At 40.3% G+C, this 22,912-nt stretch overlaps 1 protein-coding gene across 1 annotated transcript; it reads right to left on the bottom strand.

Annotated features, from left to right (window-relative positions):
* Window positions 1-296: 296 nt before the first annotated feature.
* Window positions 297-22,537, bottom strand: ZNF475 (zinc finger protein 475). Its single transcript, XM_069491933.1, has 3 exons — window positions 22,452-22,537; window positions 3,493-3,673; window positions 297-464 (listed from the first exon to the last, which is right to left on the bottom strand). The coding sequence occupies exons 1-3, from the start codon at window positions 22,482-22,484 to the stop codon at window positions 313-315; spliced, it is 366 nt and encodes a 121-aa protein (XP_069348034.1). The 5' UTR covers window positions 22,485-22,537; the 3' UTR covers window positions 297-312.
* Between the last annotated feature and the right edge of the window lie 375 nt (window positions 22,538-22,912).

Raw genomic sequence — 22,912 nt, 5'->3', positions numbered from 1 at the left:
AATCTCTTTTAGGCAAAAATGCCAGCTCTGATGAGAAGCAGCCTGCTCGCACTGCTGCCTGACCAAAGTGTGAGCCGGTCCCCAGCGTGTCTGCACACATGCAGCTGCGTGTGAGAACCAGAGCGTGCGCCCCAGTGCACGGTGTGGGCCACCGCACCGCTGCCTGGGCCCGGCTTCCCCGCTCGGCCAGCCCTTGGCCAGGGCCAGCTGTCCTTGTTTCCTCCTCTCGCCCCCTTTTTCTCCCGCCCACTCTAGCCCAGTCTCTTTCAAAGGGATTAATTCCTGTAACACTTCAGTAGAGAGAAAAGGGCTTTACTTGGCAGCTTTGGGTCTACAAGAGCGTTGATGAACGATCAGTCTGTCTGGCAGGAAGGTACGCCCACAAATATTACAGGGAACCAACTGGCTCTGGGCACTTGTCCAAGCAGCTTCGTTTAAGGCATCGAGATCATAGAAACCTTTGGCTAGAAAGTTAAAGAGAACAAGGAAAAGGGAGGTGGGGGAGGAAAAATAAATAAAAAAGAAAGAAAAGGGAAAGAAAAAGGTAAAATAGATCAGTTTTTTATTCTGGAGAACCATATTCTACTTCTTATGGAAAATATTTTCAGGAAATACCTGTTGACTGAGGCTTTTAAACAAATTCATATCACTTTTGCCAAAAAAAAAAGGGGGGGGGGGCTGCTCATTCTTTCAAGGGTTGAATAAAGTTAGCTATGAACCGGAGACTTTTCACTCTGTGGATTTTAAAAAGGAGAGGACATTGTTTTATGTGTCATGATATGCAAATTATTCACTAATTATTAACATCTTTGCTTACACATTATTAGCTCACAAATACAACTTCTGACCTTGTTTCAGTTGACTCTAAATATAAGCTTACAAAGGGAAAAAAACATATATTTGTGTTTTTCTCTTCTGTAATCCTTCAGTGGGAATTTTTAGAGGCCCAAACTGACAGTTGAGAGTGAATTTAAGATGAATTATATCCTAAAAGTTTATCATCATTTCATGGTCATAAAATTGGAGATTCTTTAAGTAATTAAAATGAAGAATGCAAACAGAATAATCTGACAAAAAGAAATGTCTTTAAGAAAACAACAAAGACAGCTGAGAAATGTATAATCGTCATTGGCAGAGCATAGGGAAAAAGGGCATATGGCTTTATTTTAGAGAAACAATGTGGGATTTAGCTTTAATAAACCTTATTTAAATAGAATGAATTTAGTACATTAAATTGACTATGTCTTGGAATCACTCAAAAGAGGCCCCCAAAATGTAGCCAGGCACTCAAAAACATATTACTTAGTTTTTCTATCTAATAGTTCATGTGACTATAGTGAACCTTAGATTCCTTAACATGCCTGCTTCTAATAACTTTCTTTTTTTTTTTTTTTGGTCCACAGGAATGTAAACCCCAGCAAAATCTGGGGTTTTGAACAGAGCAAGTGTCACTTTCTCTGTAGAATATGAATGTGTATTTCAAGTGCTTCGAAAACTCTGTTGAGGAAAGAATGAGACTGACTTTTTTTGTTACTCATAGGAGTTTTACTACAGACTCAAATATTCCAGAGTAGTCATTGACATTCATCACATTTCCAAATATTTTTGCATATGCCTTTGACTTTGGATTGGGAGGAAGGGTTATTTGAACGCTATGAGTGAGTTATGACCACAGTGAGTCCATGGGGTAGAAGTTGTAATGTGAATTTTCTTTACCTAGCGAGGAAGGGCAACTTCAGAGATAAGAATAGCAGGGACCAAGTAGAAAATTGCAGAACAGTGCAGTTATAGGGCCTACATTTTCCATACATAAGCAATAATAGAATAGTGAATCCACCAAAACTTTCAAACCAGTCATGCCTCTCATTTTTTCTAGCCTTGTGATAATTATGCTCAAGCAGAGAAAGTGATAAAAATCAAAAGAAAAAGAAATAGATTTTGGCACCAAGTGAGAATTGCTCGGAAGAGAGTTTCAATGAGGTAAACAATCGCTTAGGTGGCAAATGCTCTAATTTCAATTAATGGATGTTTTTCATCTTGAGTTCTTTGCCCACCTATATGCAAAGTTCTCCTCTGAGCAAGGACTGTGAATAACTGGGATCTAGCAGCTTCTAGAATCTTATCATACAATCTAGATTCCACTCTGTGGGTTGTTATGAAACTCTCTTTGAGTCACATCTCTGAGTAGAGTGCTTTGGACAATTGACACTAAATGACCTCCAAGGTACCTTCCAGTGCTGCAAATATAGTTACGTAAGGAGAATGAGTGAATTGAAAGATACTCCTCTTAAGACCAAAATTTTCCTTTGAGGGGATTTAGGGGATCAACTGAGAAAATGACAATGGTAGAAATATGATAAGCAAGTCTGAGCTTGCATGGCAAAAATATTCTCTTAACTATTTTCACAGCCTAAGTGACTAAGGTCTGTGACAAAGCCACACATGGCAGTGTAGTTATGGTTTCATTTGGTTTGCACAGTGCTTTACAAACTATAACTGCAAAAATTAAAAAAAAATGAACATTTCATATAGATGTCTAGATTTCCAGTTTAGTTTCTATTATTGAAAGATATGACCACATTGGACTAAATTTCTTAATGATAACACCAGCTGCTGGGCAGCTGCTGTCTCCTTTGGAAAGAGCTGGTGCTCTCTAGCTCATTATATTCCCCCACTTCCCTTTTTTTCATGCATGACTCGGTTTATCCAGTTCTGTAACCTGCCTAGTGGTCTTTGTAAACATTTGAGTTTGTGCCTCTCCTCTATAAACACCAAGACACATTCATACTTGGAAATATGACTCTGCATGTCTCCAAAGGTTTTATTTATTTTTTTGAGACAGAGTCTCCCTCTGTTGCCCAGGCTAGAGTGAGTGCCATGGCGTCAGCCTAGCTCACAGCAACCTCAAACTCCTGGGCTCAAGCAATCCTCCTGCCTCAGCCTCCCAAGTAGCTGGGACTACAGGCATGTGCCACCATGCCTGGCTAATTTTTTCTATATATATATTTTAGTTGGCCAGATAATTTCTTTCTATTTTTAGTAGAGATGGGGTCTCCCTCTTGCTCAGGCTGGTCTCAAACTCCTGACCTCGAGCGATCCACCCGCCTCGGCCTTCCAGAGTGCTAGGATTACAGGCGTGAGCCACCACGCCCAGCCTAAAGGTTTTGTTTTTTAAGCTTCATGTTTTTAAAATACTATGTTTGATAATATATGAAAGTAACTTGTGGGAAATTCAGTAAATTCCAGTGAGTTCCTCTCATCTCTCATGCACAGTGTTGCCAGGACATACATAGTGTCTTTATGTCTCAGCAGCTGAAGACAACACTTGGAACAGACATTCCAGAACTTTTTTTCTTATTTGGCTATAGCCAGTGCAGCGAATATCGCCGATTTCCGTTTTTTGAACAAGTAAGAAAAGAACACCTCTACTCTTACAAGTTTAGAGAGAAAAGCTTCCCTTTACGCATGTAAATCTTTTTTCTAGGAACTTACCAGTTATGGTCCTGACTTCTGGTTTCTTAGGTTCTGGTCTCCTTAACTCTTTAGGCAACAAGTTGTTTTCATTATGCCATTTTTTCAGGCATTGTGGCTCATGGATGCTGATAGATTTTGTTCCATATTCACGACCACAAATGTAGCAAACAATTGTTGGTGGACGCCTTATCATTGTTGGCTGCTAGTAATATAAAATATCTGTTAGATAAAGTTTAGATTTGGAAGTTATATTTTAAAATTATAGTCCATTCAAATTAGCTGGAAAATTAATATGATTTTTTTAAAAAAAAATTCCAACCAGTCTGGTGAATTTAACCTTTTTAGCAATTAAGAGACCAAACTAGGTTATCTGAGTGATTGGGGTAGGGGCGGAGATGTGGGTTTGGGAGGAAACAAAGAAGAGCTAACCAGAATTCTCCATATTGGTACTGTATAAAATGTATTTTTCATTTAATAAATGTTGATTGCCTTCTGATTATTATATCCAAGTTACTATGCTGAGAGACTACAAAGATAAATCTGGCAGGAATCTTCCTCTCAGTAGCAGCAGGCTTTAGTACACCAATATATCTGAGAAACAAAGTAATAAATGTCATTGGAGAGTTTATAACAGACAGTATTATGCCTGCCCACATTCCCTCTTGTCAACAATTTTCTACTGCAAGCACCTGTAATCCTCTTCCTTTTTTTTTTTTTTTTTTTTTTCATCTGGAGTAGGCTCTACCCACAGGCAGGGCAGATAATCAATTACAGATGAGAAGTGCTACATAAATACTCCACTTCATCCCCAAGGTTGAGTCCATACAGTCTTCTCCACAAATCCTCAGTGGGATTGTACCACAGCTGCTCATTAACACATTATCTAGGCTTTCTTCCCGTCCCTGTGTCCCTTCCCATTCATGTACTGGGGTATCCTGGGATCATTTCCCAAATAAACCTTTTCTTAGTGTTCTTCATTTCTGGGGGAGCCAAATCTAAGGGAGAGTAAAGTATAAAATGAAATAGGGATTTTCTTTTTCTGTCTAGGATATAGAAAGGCACAAGAGACATTACTCCCACCCAAACAAAGAACAAATTGGATACCCTACAGAATTATAATTTTTGAGTCCATTGGAGACTTAAAGTTGCAAGGTAAATTAGTGAACTAAAAGGCCTGTGCTGTATGCATGTTTGGCCCCTGTAAATCTCACGTTGAAATTTGATCCCCAGTATTGAATGTGGGGCCTGGTGGGAGATGTTTGGGTCATGTGGGCAGATCTCTCAGAATGGCTTGGTTCCCTGTCTGCAGTAGAGTTCTTACTTTATTAGTTCATGCGAAAGCTGGTTGTTTAAAAAAGTCTGGCACCACCTTCTCTCCCTTGCTCCTCTCTCTCCATGTGACACACCTACTCCACCTTTACCTTCCACCCTGATTGGAAGCGCCCTGAAACCCTCACCAGAAGCACATGATGGTACTATGCTTCTTGTACAGTCTGTAGAACTGTGAGCCAAATAAACTTCTTTTCTTTATAAATTATCCAGCGCCTGGTATTTTCTTTATAACAACACAAATAGACTAATATAACCTGCTTAAGTTTGAGGATGGATAAACAGAAACAAGAAAAAACTCTCCCACACTCTATAATCAAAACCACAATGAGATATCACTTAACACCAGTGAGAATGGCTTTTATCAAAAAGTCCCAAAACAATAAATGTTGGCGTGGATGCGGAGAGACGGGAACACTCATACACTGCTGATGGGATTGCAAACTAGTGCAACCTCTGTGGAAAGCAATATGGAGACACCTCAAAGAGCTACAAGTAGAACTACCATTTGATCCAGCAATCACATTACTGGGCATCTACCCAAAAGAACAAAAGACATTCTATAAAAAAGACATCTGCACTAGAATGTTTATAGCAGCACAATTCACAATTGCAAAGATGTGGAAACAAGTGCCCATCAATACATGAGTGGATTAATAAAATGTGGTAAATGTTTACCATGGGGTACTACTCAGTCAGAAAAAACAATGGTGGTATAGCACCTCTTGTATTATCCTGGATAGAGCTGGAGCCCATTTTACTAAGTGAAGTATCACAAGAATGGAAAAACAAGCACCACATGTACTCACCATCAAATTGGTATTAATTAATCAACACTTATGTGCACATATGGTAGTAACATTCATCGGGTGTCGGCAGATGGGAGGGAGTAGGAGGGGATGGGTATATTCACACTTAATGGGTGCGGTGCACACCATCTGGGGGCTGGACATGGTTGAAGCTCTGAGTCAGGTGGGGCAAAGGCAATATGTATAAGCTAAACATTTGTACCCCCGTAATATGCTGAAATAAAGAAAAGAAGAAGAAATAGGAATATCATAAAATACAAAAAGCTCAATAAGTTAAAATAATCTTTTAAAAGATATTCCCAATTTATATATATATATATATATGAGTCTAAATCTTTTAGATTGTTGTTTTTATGAAGAAAAATAATCACAATATAGAATTTATAATTTACAGTATATGTTTGTAAAACAAATTATGGTCAATCAGAGCAGAAAGGGTGGAAAGCAAAACCTGGAAATAGATTGTCAAAGAATTCTTACAGTTTTTCAAGGACAGTTTTTTAGAGATAGAATGTGATGAGTTAAAGATGCATATTTTAATCTACCCAGTAATTACTAATGCACAAAGATATGCAGAGGCACGACTAAAAAATTAGTAGGGGTGACAGAATACTAAAACAAAATTTGATGAGTTAACCACCCTGAAAAGAAAGGTAGGAAAGGGGAAAGGAGGAGGACAAAAAGGCAGGGAGGGAGCAAATAGAATTAAATCCTCAAGATGATAGACTTAAATACAAATATATCAATAATTACAGTAAATATAAACAAACTAAAGAACACAATTAAAAAGCACAGATTGCCAGACTAATTGAATCACTGTTTAAAAAGTTAGATAAAAAGGCAAGACCTAACTATATGCTATTTACAAGAAACATGCTTTACGAACATTCAGACACAAACAGGTTAATAATAAAAGATGGAAAAAAAAAATATTCCATGATGTAAACACTAAGCAAAAGACACTAGCCATGGTTGGGATAATCATATCAGTAAAATGTAACTGAAAATTCAGAGTTTAGAAAGATTTTTTCCAATTGTGAAGATCAGGGAAAGCTTTAAGGATGTGTCATTTGAAGAATGGGTAGAATTTAAACCACAAGGATATTAGAGACTGAGGAAACATCATGAGTAAAACCTCTGGGCAGGGATCATAAGGAGAGAATAGAGAATAGCAAATAATGCAGTTTGCCTACTGTTGAGCCTAGCATCAAGAGCAAGAACCAGACAGGTAGGGGCAGCCATGCTGTGAACAAGCATGAATGCCATGCTATGATCTGGATTGCATTTTGGAAATAATAGAAAGCTATTAATCAGGAGAATAACCTGTAATTATGCTTTGAGAAAGTTAATCTGGCAGTATGGAGCTAGCAGGGCAGTATATTTATGAGCTTGAGCATTCATGGCTTTGGGGGTAGGAAAATCATGAGTCTAAGGAAACCTCAATGTCTTATTCTGGGTGACAGGGAAGATGGTGATGTCATTACGGAGAGGAAATCATACAAGGCAAATTAGGGAAGGAGAAAAACAGTGATGCTGTTCTGGACCTATTGAATTTGACATAATAGTAGAATTTAAATGTGATTAGGTCCAGCCAAAACAGAAAATATAGTCCTGCAATTCAGGATTAATGGATTTCAGAGCTAGTTACACAGAAAAAGATGTTTAAAACCATGAAAATTCTATAAAAAGGGAGTATACAGACAGTGTACGCAGAAAAATTCCTGGGAGACTGATCGTCACCTAAGTGCACATTTGGGAATAACACCAATTGGGTGTCGGGCAGATGTGGGGGGGGATGGGTGTATACCTACATAATGAATGCAATTTGCACTGTCTGGGGAATGGACACGCTTGAAGCTCTGACTCGGGGGGTTAGGGGGGCATGGGCAATATACATAACCTAAACTTCTGTACCTCCATAATGTGCTAAAATAAAAAAAAAAACTTAAAAAATAAATAAATATTATTTTAATAATATCAAAAAAAGAAAACCAGAAAAATTCCTGGAAGAATATCTATAATAAGGATATTGGACAATTGCAGCCAGAAAACATAGAAAAAGGTTCAAATTTGTAGTTAAAGAAACAGGGCATGGAGGAAAATAAAAGTCCATTCGGAATTCTGGAAATATTTCTGGTTTCCAGAAAGATGACGTTATCAAATTTGTCAGTACTACAGAGAGTAGCAAGTGGTTGAGAAAAGGCTATCAATTGAGTTACCAGTAGGTTACATATGAATGACTTTTGATAGTTTGGTTCCAATGGAGGGGTAGGGTAAAGACTAAGTTGTTAGAAGTTAAAAATTAGATCAAGGAAAAGAGGAATACACTTCCAAAAACCTGGCAGAAAAGAAACTTGAGACATAAGAAAAGTGAAATAAAGATTTGTTGTGTTGCCATTTATAGAATACCGGTGTCTTAGGCAGAGGATGAGAGTTTATAGGTCCAAGATAAAATGGGATGATCAATAGGAATAGGTCTCAGAGGAGGCGGGAGAAGATGGGATCAAAAGCCGAATTGGAGGTGTTAGCTTCTGTGGAAAGGGAAGGAAGAGGAAATAGATGAAGTTAAAGAAAGATGTTTGTAGAGAAGAAGTGAGGAGTTGATGGAGTTCACATGGATGAACTTAGTGTTCCAAATAAGAGGAAAAGTGATCTTCAGAGAGTGAAGAGATGTGGATTCTGGGAAGTTGAAGAGTGAAAGATTCTGGGATGAGGCACTGTGGGGAACGGAACAGTGATGCAATCAGGGAAGAATACTCACTGACTAATGGAAAAGACCCACTTAAGCGAAGGTGCAAAAAATGTTGATGGAATTAAATGATCTTTTTTCAGTCTGTTCTTTAGTAGCACCAGGTGGCATGAAAACAGAAGCAATTTAAGCCAATGCCATGGTCTCCTTTGGGGAAATAAAACTTGGTAAATGTGTATGTTTTAGAATCAACCTGCTTTTAATTATGACTAATTGGGGGTTACACCTTGCACAGAACAAGATGCAAATCAGAAGGAAGCACATTTATGATTTCCGCCTACCAGAAATAAAAACAGATTCTAGATGAATAAATCCACAGTTAGTACAGACCAAGCAAAATGGAAAAAGGAGTCACTCCCTGGATGATTGAAGTTTTTATTGAAGGGTATTATTTGAGGTAAAATATTTTTACTCTATTATTCTATATTAACTTATGCCAAGAGCCTAACTACGTTCATCAAAATAACCAAATAGTTATTTATCTTTCTTTTTTTTTTATTAGCCACGTAGCAGGTTCTAACAACTGAAAAGTGACTTTAAAGGTATTTAGGAAATTTCAAGACCTAAGAGAAAGTATAAAGCATAAGCAATAATTTTCAAGACATCTAAAAGTTCCTTACTATTTTTTACATATTTATTTACTTGAAAGGTTAATTAAATGCAGGTTTCTAGTTAAAAAATGGGAAGCTATTCTTTTTACTTTGAAAATAGTGAATTAAGATTCCACATGAAATGTATGAGCCAAATCTAGTATTTAACCAAGCATATAAGCAAAATAAAAGGCCTAGGTCATAAATGAGGACATTCATGTCACATTGTCAGAAGGTTTCCTTTGGAAGGAAAAGTTAGAAGAAAACCAGCAGACACAGAGGCCATAAGACACACAGAACAACTGAAAGGGATGTGGGAGAAGATTAATACCAGAAAAAGGCTAAGATGTTCTATATTACATTTTCCAAAGCTTCTCCCATGCTCTAAATTTGTGGCTGAACTTCAGTTGAACTTGCAACATACTCCATAGCCTTAGGTTTTGAACATCTTACTTCTAAGCCACGCTCTAGGGAAGTGCAAGCAACCCAGACATGGCTGAAGAGAAAAACACACCTCCATCGGTGTGAATGGAGATAAGTGAACTTATTCTATTTTTCGTTAATTTTATTAATGCAATTGTCAGTCTGAAACTTCCAGGGAAAGCTGAGCAAGCTCCAACCTGTGGTTATTGCCACTGTGCCAACTGCCAAGGTTTCCTGTTTGGCCTATTTCTCAGTGTTTTCAGATAGACATGGATATGGGGGGGAAGGGAATGGAGAGGAAGACGAGGTAGGGCTTTGGCAGAACCAGCAGAAGGCCCTCCCTAGCTCACGTGCAGCCCAAGGCAGCAGAAGGCCCTCCCTAGCTCACGTGCAGCCCAAGGCAGCAGAAGGCCCTCCCTAGCTCACGTGCAGCCCAAGGCAGCAGAAGGCCCTCCCTAGCTCACGTGCAGCCCAAGGCAGCAGAAGGCCCTCCCTAGCTCACGTGCAGCCCGCAGCTCTCAGAGACCTGGCGTAACAGAGCGAGGCAGGGGCAGTGGAAGGGTGGCCTCGGGGCTTATGCGAGGGCGAAGAGTCTTGTCTATGCGGGGCCTTGCCAGGTGAGCCAGCTCCCGACAAGTGTAATCGAAGGAAGGTAAAAGAGGAAGCTGGGAAGTCTGAAGTTTCTGCAGAGCAAAGGATTAGATCGTTTTCCTGTAACAGTTCAGATAACATTTTGATGATGTGGCATTGCTTTCCTAACATCAGAGTAAAAGACTTTTTATTTTTTTAAAGTTAAGCACTAGCTCTGTATGAGTGTTACTGTAGTGTGAACGGTGTTACGGGGCCAATGGAATGACCGTACACACACAAGTCTGTCAGGGCTCATCACGATTTTGCTTTTGCCCTTTTGGTTTCCTGGGAAAGTTGATGTAGGCTGGATATAGACAGAGGCACTTGAACACTTTGGGGGAAGCTTTCGTATGTGTGTATTTCTTTTAACTTGAATCCACTAACTTTTCACATGTTTTCAATCATTTCACTGGCCACTATGAGAATTGTCATATTATTTTCCACACAGCTTCTTTTTCTTTTTATTAATGCCTTTCTCTGTCAGGAGCACCTCATGTTCAGTGTTCTAGGCCAGGTCTGGGTAACACAAAGAAGAAAAGTGGATATTTAACAACTTTTCTCCTCATCAGTGTGTATGACCTATTATCCATTTATTTGTTGTTACAGGGTAAAATAAATACTCATAACATCACCACTAAAGCAAGGCAGAAAGGAAGAATAAGGACCAAGAATAGAGGTTGGTTTGGTGGAGAATCTTAAGGGAGGTATTGATAAAAGAGAAATGGGCATAATTGTTTCAGATAACCTAGACTAAGAAACTTATTTCAAATAGCTTCAAATATTTCTTGATGACCTTCCCAATAGCTCAGGCTAAAAGGAAACCACGGTGAAATATGCAACTAATAGAGTTTATAGAAGGAAGCATGAAAATTGGTCAGAAGGGAAAAAATATTCCTAGTGCTAATGTTGTTGCATGAATATTAATGAAAAAGATATTGAAAACTAAAATGGAAGTCATGACTAGCAGTTTTATAAAAGATCAGAAACACTCCACATTTGTTCCTTTCTTTTATTCATCGTGCAATAAATACTAAGTGACAACTTACAGTGTGAAAGCATAGTTGCATAATGCTATTTACAGGGGAGTTAATGGAACATGATCCAAGCATGCAGCTTTTTAGAGACTTGCTGAGAAATAGAAATTAGTAAGAAATGTTTCAAAGGGGCCATAGGTCCCTTGGAAAATCTGATAATGTTGTGGTCATCCCCTCAGAAAAACACGTACATGTATACAGAATTGTGGATATGATTTTGATTGATTGGTGGACTCCCTAAAACCCACCCCTTAGCCCCAGGAAGTGAGCTAACTACAGGACCTTTATCCAGAGCTAAATTTTTTCTTCAAATTGATAATTCTTTGCTTTTGCTTAAGAAGCCATTTGGCACCTAAATGCCCCCAAAGGTACTGAGTTGAAGCATGCAGGAACTTATAAAATACACTACCTCTGGCTTCACAGTGATTTTAAAGTATTGCATTGCCTAGGATAGCACTATTATACCTATTGTCTTGGCTAAGCATTAATAGCTTCTCTTTTGCTCTCTAAAGCAGTAGTCCCCAACCTTTTTGGCACCCGTTACTGGTTTCATGGAAGACAATTTTTCCACGGAGCAGGGGTTGGGGTGTGGTTTCAGGATGATTTAAGCACATTACATTTATTGTGCAGTCAAACCTCTCTGCTAATGATAATGTGTATTTGCAGCCACTCCCCAGCGCTAGCATCACGGCCTTAGCTCCACCTCAGATCATCAGGCATTAGCTTTTCATAACGAGTGCACAACCTAGATCCCTCACATGTGCAGTCTACAGTAGGGTTCTCACTCCTAGGGGAATCTAATGTCCCTGCTGATCTGACAGGAGGCGGAGCTTATGCGGTGATGTGAGTGATGGGGAGTAGCTGTAAGTACAGATGAAGCTTCCCTTGTTCACCTGCTGCTCACTCCTGCTTTGCAGCCGGCTGTTTCCTAACAGGCCACAGACTGGTACCAGCCCAGGGGTTGGGGACCGCAGCTCTAAAGTGTTCCTGTTTAGTTTGAGTCAATTCATTATATAGCCACCCTGTCTCTGATCCCCTTTGAAAATCACCAATTAATAGAATATAAGCAATCAAAAGATGAAACACCAACAACAAAAAACCTCAAAAATATAGAGGCTGTGACTAAGAGAGTGGCAATCAGTCCATTTAAACGTAGAAGGCAAAATAACTACAGAAATTGTAGAGAATGGAATGCAAAAGGAATGCCCCTTGACAAATAAAAATACTTTAATATCAAAATTGGCAGGGGAAAGAGAAGTACAAAGAAGTTAACAATACTAAATTTCTCACCTTTCATGTCAGTCAATTAAAGCAGTGTAAAATTAAAATATGGAGTTTTTCCCCAAATCCTTTAATAATTTATCTTTATTTTTTTACTTTAGTGGGTCTTTTAAAATTTAATTTTTTAGTGAAGATATATTTTTCTAAAGTTCAGCAAAATCACTATTTTCGCTTTGGTTTATTTTTGTCAAATCCAAGTAAAATTAAATGTAATATATTTATTAAAATAACTTGTATGCAATGATCTCTCTTCTATGAAAAAATATGCACATCTACTTATATATGTCCATGTACATAAAGAGATGATGTCTGGAATGATATTCATTACCATCAAATTAAGGGGAGTCCGGGGTAAGTTTTATGCTAATTTTATACTTTCCTAATGGCTTGAATTTTTATAATGAACTTATATCATTTTTATAAGAATAATGTAGTAATAAAGTAATAAAAAAGAACATCAGCTCTAGAGTCAAAACTTAAGCTGGATCAGGTAATAAAATCAGTCCTAAAGGTAAAATCAAGTGTAGCTAAATTACCTTATGAAAATTTCTTAAATAACTCATAAAAGATATTCAAAGATTATGTATATAATAAAGTTTAGTATTATAATGAATTAAGAGTTGGAATCAGAGTTAATGTTAGGAATGAATACAGCTTTGCATAGCATAAAAGCACAATACTGTAGCATAATAAGAAATGCACATTTATTCTCTGCCCCCAGTTCCTGACACAGAGCTCCCAAAACCCTTGTAAATTCCTGAATGATAGGAGTGATAGGAGCTTTCCTTGGTTATGTTTGGTCTTAGTCCCTGCTTCCTGAAGCAGGAGCCTCTAAGACCCTTGGAATCTCTGGGAGTGTATGCTGATGAACGACTGGTGGCTGGGGTTCCTGGACAGCCTCAGGATGGGACTGGTTGCCATAAAGGCCAAGGCCTCCTCAGAGGGTTGGAAGTTTCAGCCCTGCCCTCTGACCTCTGAGGAAGGGAGAGGGACTGGGGTTTGAGTTAATCACCATGGCCAGTGATTTAATCAATCATCCCTACGTAATGGGGCCTCCATAAAGACTCTTTGACTTGGGGGGATGGGGGTGCATGGGCAACGTATGGAACCTGAACTTTTGTACCCCCCATAATAAGCTGAAATTTTAAAAAAAGACTCTAAATGAAGGGGTTTTAAGGAGTTTCTAGGTTGGTAAACACATCGAGGTGCTGGGGAGGTGGTTCACTCACAGATGGCATGGAAGCTCCATGCCACCCCCCACCCCCATACCTTGCCCTATATACCTCTTCATCTGGCTGTTCATTTGTATCCTTTATAATAAACCAGTAACATAAATAATATAGTAAAGTGTTTCCCTGTGTTTTGTGAGCCCTTATAGCAAATTATCAAACATGAATAGGGGGTCATGGGAAGCCCCAATTTTTAGCCAAGTTGCACAGAAGAATGAGTAGCCTGAGGACCCACTAGCTGTGACTGGCTTCTGCAGTAGGGGGCTTTCTTATGGGACTGAGCCCTCAACCTGTGGGGTCTGCACTAACTCCAGGTAATTTGTGTCACGATTGAATTATAGGACACCCAGTTGTCTGGAGAGTTAGAGAACTGGTTGACACACATTTGGAGTCAGAAGTGTAGTGAATAGAAAAAGTTTTTCTTTAAACTGCAAAGTGAAAATATGTACAGTATTTTAAATTACATTATTACAGCAATACTATTTTATTTTGCTGTTTATAGCTGAATACACATCGGTTAAATGCTTATATGATGAAACTTAATTGAAGTCCTAGATTGTACTCCATTGCTTTAAAAAGAAGTAACAATGGCCTACAAAAAAACCCGAAGACAGGATTTAGCATGAGACCATTTCCACCATAAGATAATCCTAAATACAGTTCTACATATTTTAATTTTGTTTAGGCTGTTTCCCTGGCCTAGTTTCAATAGTCCAGAAATGAACTCACAAATGACTAAATGGGTCTGCATGGTATTAGCCAGCGTATATGGCAGCCAGAAGAATAATGTAGAAGATGGATGGACCAAAACCATCCCTTGGGTCCTGTATTGTTCATTCTAGCTGGACAGACAAATCACTATATAATTGTCAGCTCCTCAACTATCTCCCTTCCCTCTGCACTTGACTCTGTTTTGTGCACACTTGGCCTGTCGACATGATTTCAGTAATTTTTGTGGTTCTCCATGGTTACATAATAAATTACAAACACTTCATGCTGACTTCAGTCATGACCAGCCGTAGCCCCAAGAAATAGATCTTCTAGCCACATCAAACTCAACCCCATCCCCCAAGGTGGAGGCCAAAGCCCCCAACTTTGCTGTCCCCATGCCTTCATTCATCTGTTCCCTTTGGCATTATGCATTTAACTGCACATAGCACCTTCCCTGTGCCTGACCCCTAGCTCTCCTTAGTTATGGAGATAAACATATAAGTTAAATCATAAGGCAAAATGTGTAAGTGCCATGACATGGGGACATAGTGCCATGGGACCCTGAAGTATGAAGAAAGGGAAGAGTTTTGACCAGAAGCCAATGAAGTGGATGACATTTGATGTGGGTTTGTTGAATGGGTAGAACTCCCTCAAGCAAACTGCTGAACAACCTTTTCGACAATTGTTTACTAGTACCGTAGTATGCTAACATGAAAGCTTTAAAGTCCATAATGAAAAGACTGGTTAGAGGAAGTGTACAAGTGACGATCTGTCTGCTCAATAAAGGGCTGAATCATGGGTCGTCAGACCTGAAGAACACAGTCAAAGGTTGGCAACTTTTCCAAGTGTCCCTCCCCTCCGCATGTCGGTCCTGATCCCAGACTCAATCCTCATGTCAGGAGCTGGCCATGCGTCAACAGTGGAACAGAGATTTGACAGATAATACTGGAATGTTAAGAGAGCTGCATCAGCCAAGTTAGGGTGTTGTGTTGTTGTGGAAGGCAGAGGCAAAACAACGAAAGAACATGATGAAAAGTGTTTTGGGATTGTGTTGAGCCCTGAATGCAAGAATAAGGACTTCATACCTTTGGGACAGAATCAGATTAAGAAATGGGCCAGATGGGACAATTTATAATTTATACTTTTTATATGCTAAAACATCTTCATTATCCTATATTGGAGAAATGCAGACTGGTTCTGCCTGCACTAAAGTAGACAATATTCCGAAGTCATAATAGAAACACAAATGCAACTGGAAACATCCATGAATAGATCAACAAAGTATAATACGGCCATTCAATTGACTATTACTCAGCAACAACAACAACAAAAGAACTACTGCTACTTGACGAAACTAAGAATCGTTATGCTGATAGAAGCCAGACACAGAAGAGTACACACTGCATGATTCCATTTATACACAATCCAAACTAATGTATAGTGGTCAAAAATAAAATAAGTGTCTGGAGGTGGAAGGCAGGACAAAGGAATGTGAGGAATTTGGGGCATGGTGAAAATGTTCTGTATCTTGGTTATGGTGGTGATATCACAGATATATAAAACCATCAAAACTCACTGGATTGTACATGTTTAATAGGTACAGTCTATTGTTTGTAAATTATTTCTCAATACAGCAGATTAGAAAACACTCATGCAGACATAGGTTAGTGGAGTATTTTTGCATTGTCATGCTCATGCAATATATTAACTCAAAGTACACATTGTCCAAAAAAAAAAAAATCCAAAATCAAGTAATGTATTTTAGAGTGATTTTTTTTGCCAGAAACTGAAATATTTTTTAATAATCTAGATTCTAAACCCTTTGACTTGTCTCCCAAGAAGTCCTCCAGTCCAAAATCACAAAATACATAACCATGAAAGAAAACAAAAACGAAAAAGACCTAAGGAATATCAGAAAATATTTTATTAGGTCTTTTCTTTCTCAGGTCATTCAATTTTTCTGCCAGAGAAAGTGCACTAGGAAGCAACTCCATTCACATAAAATTTCATCAAGAAAGGTCTAATTCTAGAGTGTCAGGACCTGAGCCCTGCAGCCAGGAGGAACAACATAAAAGCAGGACCCTTCTGTGCCCATACGCAGGGCATCTTGGCTGTATGAAACATAACTGACCGGTTTCTCATCTTCCCGTATGAGGAGCTTCAAGGTCCATCAGTGTGTAAGCGTGTGCATGTGCACAAAAAGTATGTAAGTTCAGTTAGTCACCATCTCCAGGCGATTTTAGGGATCCTGAAAGGTTCCCCTGGCCTCAAACTAGCTACTCCTTTATATTTTTCTTGCCCTTGCCGTGGTCCACCCTCCAGCCTACGATTATCTTCTTTAGAGTGATTCAGCTCAGGAAGGGAGGGCCGAGAACTTTGGCTCTAGAAGGTCACAAGAACAATTTCCCATCTGCTATAGGGCATAGAGGAAGCTGCCTGCATTCGTGCATTGGAAAGCTGTAGTTTGCTAGATTTATTTGTTGTTGTTGAAGCAGTTGACCTGTTCTTTTGATGAGGCCATTTTAGTGAGGCTTTGCCAAGGCAACCACATAAAAATGTAAAAAATGTCTTTTTTTATTACTAAATATGTATGTAAATTAAATACCTAAGTCCTTCCCTCGAGTAACATGCTTCATATATTACTTGGAAATATTTTTTTAATGCAGAAAGTTTAATGATTTTTTTTTGATGATGGGGTCGTGCTGTATCACCCAGGTTGGTCTTGAACGCCTGGGCTCCAGCGATCCTCCCACCTCAGGCTCCTGGAGTAGATGGGACTACAGACACACTCCACTGTGCCCAGCTTGCAGTCTCTTTTCTTTTTTCTTTTTTTTTCATAACATCGTTGCATCAAAACAGCCATATCAGTCATATTCCCTGTGTTCATTTGCGGTCATTCATTAGCCTAAGTGTCAAAGAGAATTCGGGGAACCCAGGGATGAGAGAACATCCCGAAAAGGAAAGAGCCCCTGTTAGCCTGAACCGTGATTTTGGACAAATTAGAAAAAGACGCTCCTTGTTCAGATACTTTCCAATCATATGGTTGTAAGCATTAATCTGTAGGGCTACAAGTCACAATGTGTAAAATAAAAAAAGAAAGGTGACCATGGAAGAGACAGACACGCCAATCCTTAGCCTGTCTCACGACGGGGCCGAGTGGGCCCTGTGCGTTGATGTGCACTTTGTCTCCCGGAGGCAGCGTGACTGGTAACAGCACAGTACGGCTAGTCTTTAAACAGCTGGGCTGAATAAGGTATTTTTCAATTTCACAAAAGCCAATGAAGCAATGGGACTCTAAATACTGGTCCTGCATTTGGGCTGTGAGACATCTGCCGAAAACAGCTGGGGCCGATGCAGGTGAGAACCGCGCTAGAGGGAGGCCGTCTGGAGGACAGGGCCATCTGTCACTCTGTCACTAGGGGATTCGACCGTTAGCCCAGTGCTGCTGCTCAGAAGGATTTTCGGATTCCAGGCGATGTGCAGGCCCAGGAACTGGCCCTTGGGAAGGACCATACGCCACTCACTACACCTTTATGTGCAAAATATTTTTTTACTTTTTCCTAAGCTCTATCTCTGGGGCAGGGTCAGGTTGACAGACCCCTGTTTGGCACGTGCAGAGCACATTCCACCTGCAAGTAGTCGAGAAACGGGGGTAGGATGAGAAGGGGACCTGCTGAGTGGAGAAAGCATTTTCTTGGCTTCTCTGCCCACTGGCATGTTTGAACGCGGACAGATCAGTTTTGAAAACTACTTTCCAGACGTGGAACCCCTCTACCATTCTGAGAATTTTGAAATTCTCAGGTTTGTCTCCTTAGGTGTGGGGTTCAGAAAAATGGCCTCCCTGTTCTGGAGACTCCAAACGGTGGTTGGTAGCTGGGGTGGGTTAGGCATGAAGTGTGCCTGCCCTGGTCCCTGCGTGCAGTGTCACAGGGCTCTGGGGATGCCTCCGGCGTTCACAGGTGTCTTCTCATAACCCAGGCTGTCGTCTTCCCGGCGCCCCACCCCGACTACCCCGTGGTACTACCTCCCCTTGGCTTCGCACTCTGGACCTCAGATTGTAAACTGATGGGCCAGCAGCCATTTCAGCCAACAGGCATGTTTTATTTGGCCAGCACAAAAGTTCTTAAAAGTTTTAAATGTGAATGTCTTTAGCTGGGACCTGCTCTCCAGGATACCACAGGCTCCACCCCTCCCTATTGTTCTCTATGCTCTGCCCCCAGAGCACTTGAGCTTGTGACTCTGAGCTGTCTATTTTCCCAACTTCTCTCCTCACTCATCTCCCCAGTAAAAGGCATTGCCTTGTAGCCCTTATATCTCATTTCTAGGAAATGGGCTAACTTCATAGTTAATTTGCATTAACGCACCGATGGCTAAAAAGAGTTAGTTACTTATCTAGGGAATCTTTGCCTGATGGCTGGGGTAGCCTATAAAGGCAGTGCTTTAACTCAAAGGAGTGAATCTCTGACTGTAAAATTAAAAAAAACTTGCCAGGTAGTAGGGGATGTATTTTACAGCCAAGAAACAGCAGTGACACGTTCAAGATTATCACGCCGAAGATTCCCAGCTTTCTTTGAATGTAAGCATGATGGCAATGACAACAGAACCTGACGGGAAGCTTACGCAAAACAGCTCTTACATTAAAGCGTGAGACTGATTTCCAAGACCACATGCACGCAGCAACGCAGGGTAATCTTCCAGTCCTTCACTCTCTGGAGGATTTTCGCATTCCCCACTAGCAGCTGGCCCCCAGGCTGTCTTGCCAGGGTCTGAAGGAATTATGTGATTGTGTAGCTGTTTGAATGGGTGTCATTCCATCAACGAGTGTTTCTCTTTTTGCATGATAAAATGAAACCAAGAATTTGGGCCTTAGCTTCTGTTTTAGATTTTCCGCACTCCTGATCCTTTCCACTAGGCTACAGAATTGAGATGTGTATGGTAAGTGCACAGGGCATATCATGGAATGCAGTTTGGATGGGGAAATAAGAGGGAAAGCTCCCCTCCCCCCACACTGAGGAGAAAGAGTAAAACCTCTTTTATAAATCCTTGTGTATATTGCATTATTAAAAATATTTGATCAAGTAGTATAGTAGCCGTTAACAATTACCCTGCATTCACTAAATAACAGGCTCTTTGCTAGGCACTTCACCTGCTTTATCTCATTTATCTTTATAAAAATCCTCCGGGCAAGACTCGCTGCCCTCATTTTACAAACCAGGAAACCGAGGCGCACAGCGATTCCTAAGTGCAAAAGCTGTCTTTCAGTCCAGACGAGGGGTCTTCTGAGCCAGCCTTTCACCACACGGCTGCTGGGAGGAGCGCAGGGAGCAGCTGAAAAACGAGGGTCTGTCCGGCTCCATCCCAGGTCCTTTGCAGGGGTTCTCTCACTTCAGCTTCTCACGGTGGGGAAACTGAGGTTTGGGGAGGTGAAGTGACTTGCTCAAAGATGTGATTTCATTATGCATCTGTGATGGGAACCCAGGTCTGTCTGATTCCTGCAGCTTCCAGAAACATGGGGGGCGGGGCCTCAGTGGCCAGTGGGGTGTCGTGCTCTGCCTTCCATGTCCACAGAGCGGCCGTCGGATGGGATTTGGGACAAACCAGCAAAACTCCTGCTTTTGGCCTCCCAACTGCCTCCAAAGTTCATCCCTTTGAGTGGAACATTGCCTTCTCCCCAGATCCTCTTTCAGAACGCAAATACGAGAGACATTTTTCCAGGAAGGAATGTATCAGATTCTCTGCCTCCGACACTATCACGGGGTGGGGGAGGTAGGGTGAGCAAGGAGATCAGAACATGAGGCCGCGCCACCAAAGACTCCTTTCCCAAAATCAGAATTTTGCCTTCAGCCATTTAAAACACAATTTCAACTAAATTAACTGAGTCTAAATGTATACAGTGAAGTTCCTGCTCCCTCAGGCATGTCCAACACACGCAGACAAAGTATAAATAGCATTTTAATATATAGGAATAACTGCATAGTTCAGTCTCAAACCTCAACAATTGCAAAGTTTGTCCAGAAACCACTGGTATTTCACATTGACTTCTGGTGTTTCCAAACAATTCTACCCAAATGTCACATCTGGAAGGATCGTTGTTTGAAATTAAATTGTTTTTGGAAATCACTGGATGCCACGTAAAGGAACTTTCCAATCCAGCCTGTCTATTGGCCGACTATAGAGTGTCTGTTACTTGTGATTTGGAGTTTTGTCTTGCTCCTTTTAAACAATAAGAAAGACTTGCCATGCATTTGGAAGTGCTGTTAATATTAAATATCTTCATGTACTTGATTTTTTAAAAAGAACTATTGGCATTTTAAATATACATTTAAATATACATTAATTGACATTTTAGTCATTTAATTGTTCATCCTGAGGTACAAGCCTGAAAAATATAAGGCAAATAACTAATTCCAAATTAGAGTCTACGTTTCTGGAAGGAATGCAGTTTCCTATTTGAAGTTTTTTTTTCTTTCTTCTTTTCACATTTGAGATAAAATAGTTTTTGGTTTTTGTTACTTTTTTTGTTCTGATACCTTAGAAGAACACTGGTTGGAAAGTGAAGTATTTGGGGTATTGATGAAGGCTCTTGCCAAAGTCTTGCCAGAAATAACTTTCCTTGAAGAAAATGGCGGGAGCGTGTTCCTGGTGTTTGGTGTCTGTGCTCCCTTTTGGGAAGAGGCCTGACCCTGGTGGTCGGGTAGCCTCTAGGTCTCAGGGTAAAATGAAGCAACAAGGGAGTGGAGGGGCACAGACAGAAAAAGCCCATAGGCTAAGCAGACATTCACTTTGTCCAGCGTCTATGGCTATAACAGGACAGCACAGACACTGTGTGACCTGAACTGGGAAGCTGAGTTGTTCCCAGTGACTGATTTGTCCACAGCTGACATGCTCTAGACACGGGGGAATGGCCAAGGAAAGGAGTTTTCCAAAAAAAAATCACCTTGGATAGGCTGTAAAGAATGCTAGCTTTGAAACTTTTTTTCCGTTTCCTATCAGAGTTGTTGACCCTAATCCCTCCCTGTCCTTGCTCTCTACCCTCTGCCTCCAATTTCCTGAAGCTTTAAACTGGGGCCAGTTTAGGATGCCTTAAGTTTTCACCGTCTCTGATTGAAAGTAGCCTGGGATGTGAGAACTTCTTGGGGGAACTTTAAAGATGGGGTCAGAGCAGGTGCTTGGAATGAGAATATTGGAAGCGTATTGAGTTCCTGGATTTTCTAGGCCCTTCTTCAAGTCATAGGTCATTTCTTTCTACACAAGACAACTTCACAGAGGTAAATGTTAGAAAGAGACAAGAGACCTGAAGAACAGGAGCATTACATAATATAAGAAGGAGAAAGAGATAGAGTCCTAAGTAAAATTCTCTCAATGCTCCACCTATTTATAAAGGTGAACTTGTGTCTCACACATTCAGCAGTGAGATTCTGTTCACGAGACAATCACTTCCGTTTCAATAAGGACTCCTTCCAGGATGCGCCGTTGCGCTACCTTTGGTGGAGTTCTAAGAACTTTGGGAGAGATTTTAGTTGTTTGCCTTGGAATTTGGATTTTTAAGAGCCATGTATGTCCATTCAGTCCTTATATGAAGATATACTCACACGGATCAATAGGAAATGGGGATGTCTGTGCGTTTGGGGCTGGGAGCAAGAAGATGAGGGTGACAGGGAGAGGCAAACTTAAGATACCGGAAATCAGTTAAGCTAGATTAACTTTTTGAGAGTATGACCATGTTATAGTTTTTGCTCATTTTTAGGCCTAAATAATTTTTGAATTTATAACATGTGATCCTCTCCTCTCACAGGAGTTATAATGGATGCTCTTCTTTCTAGAGATGCAGAGAGTCACACGTCGGAGGCCCCGTGCAAAGAGCATCTATTTTTGCTTCAGGCTTTGGGCTCTGGGACAGGTAGGTAGTTGAATCTATCACGGTCTCGCTACTCACCAGTATGTGATATCTAAGTCCAGGCTGATTTCTTTTAATAATTATGTTAGAATGTAATTTGTACAGGTGAGTATTATCCTTTAAATTTTTATGTTAGAAAGTTATACATCAATTTCACTGATGATACTATTTCTCAAAAATTTATAACTCCCCCAACCCCCAACACCCACATAGTCCGTACATGCAATATATATGCACAGATTCCTTTGAGTTGGCTTCTAGAACCAACAGTGTAGAAGAGAACCAGTCCTTTTACCTTAACGTTGTGCTTCGTAGAGCTGTGAGCCATGGGATCATAGAATGTTGCCTTGATATGCGGGCATGGTTGGCACCAAGGAAAGACGAAGAAATGGCACAAAAATCTGGACATTTGTAGTCCAGCTGTCAGCATCATCAAAGGGCAGTTTGTGAGGTCGAAGCTGGTTTTCGTGACATCAGCACAGCTGAGGAGGTGAACTAGGGCCACTAGAGATGATTAAAAGGGTAAGAACCTCAAGTAGGATCACATTGAATGTTTTATTGACCATCTCCAAAGAATTTCAAGTCATTTTCATGTTTGGGGATTGTAGGGGCAAATGGTTCTAGGAGCCTTATTCTTGATTTCAGGAACTCAGTTTAACAGATGGCCCAAAAAGACAAAGGATTAAGAAGGCTCCTAAAATTAGCTTCTTTTCTCTCTCTTTATACCTCACTCTTTCTCATCTGGTAGGATTGATA

This window comes from Eulemur rufifrons, chromosome 17 (assembly GCF_041146395.1).
Source record: "Eulemur rufifrons isolate Redbay chromosome 17, OSU_ERuf_1, whole genome shotgun sequence".
Classification (NCBI taxonomy): Eukaryota; Metazoa; Chordata; class Mammalia; order Primates; family Lemuridae; genus Eulemur; species Eulemur rufifrons.
Note: the sequence above shows the minus strand (reverse complement) of the source record. Positions and strands in the feature narration are given on the sequence as shown.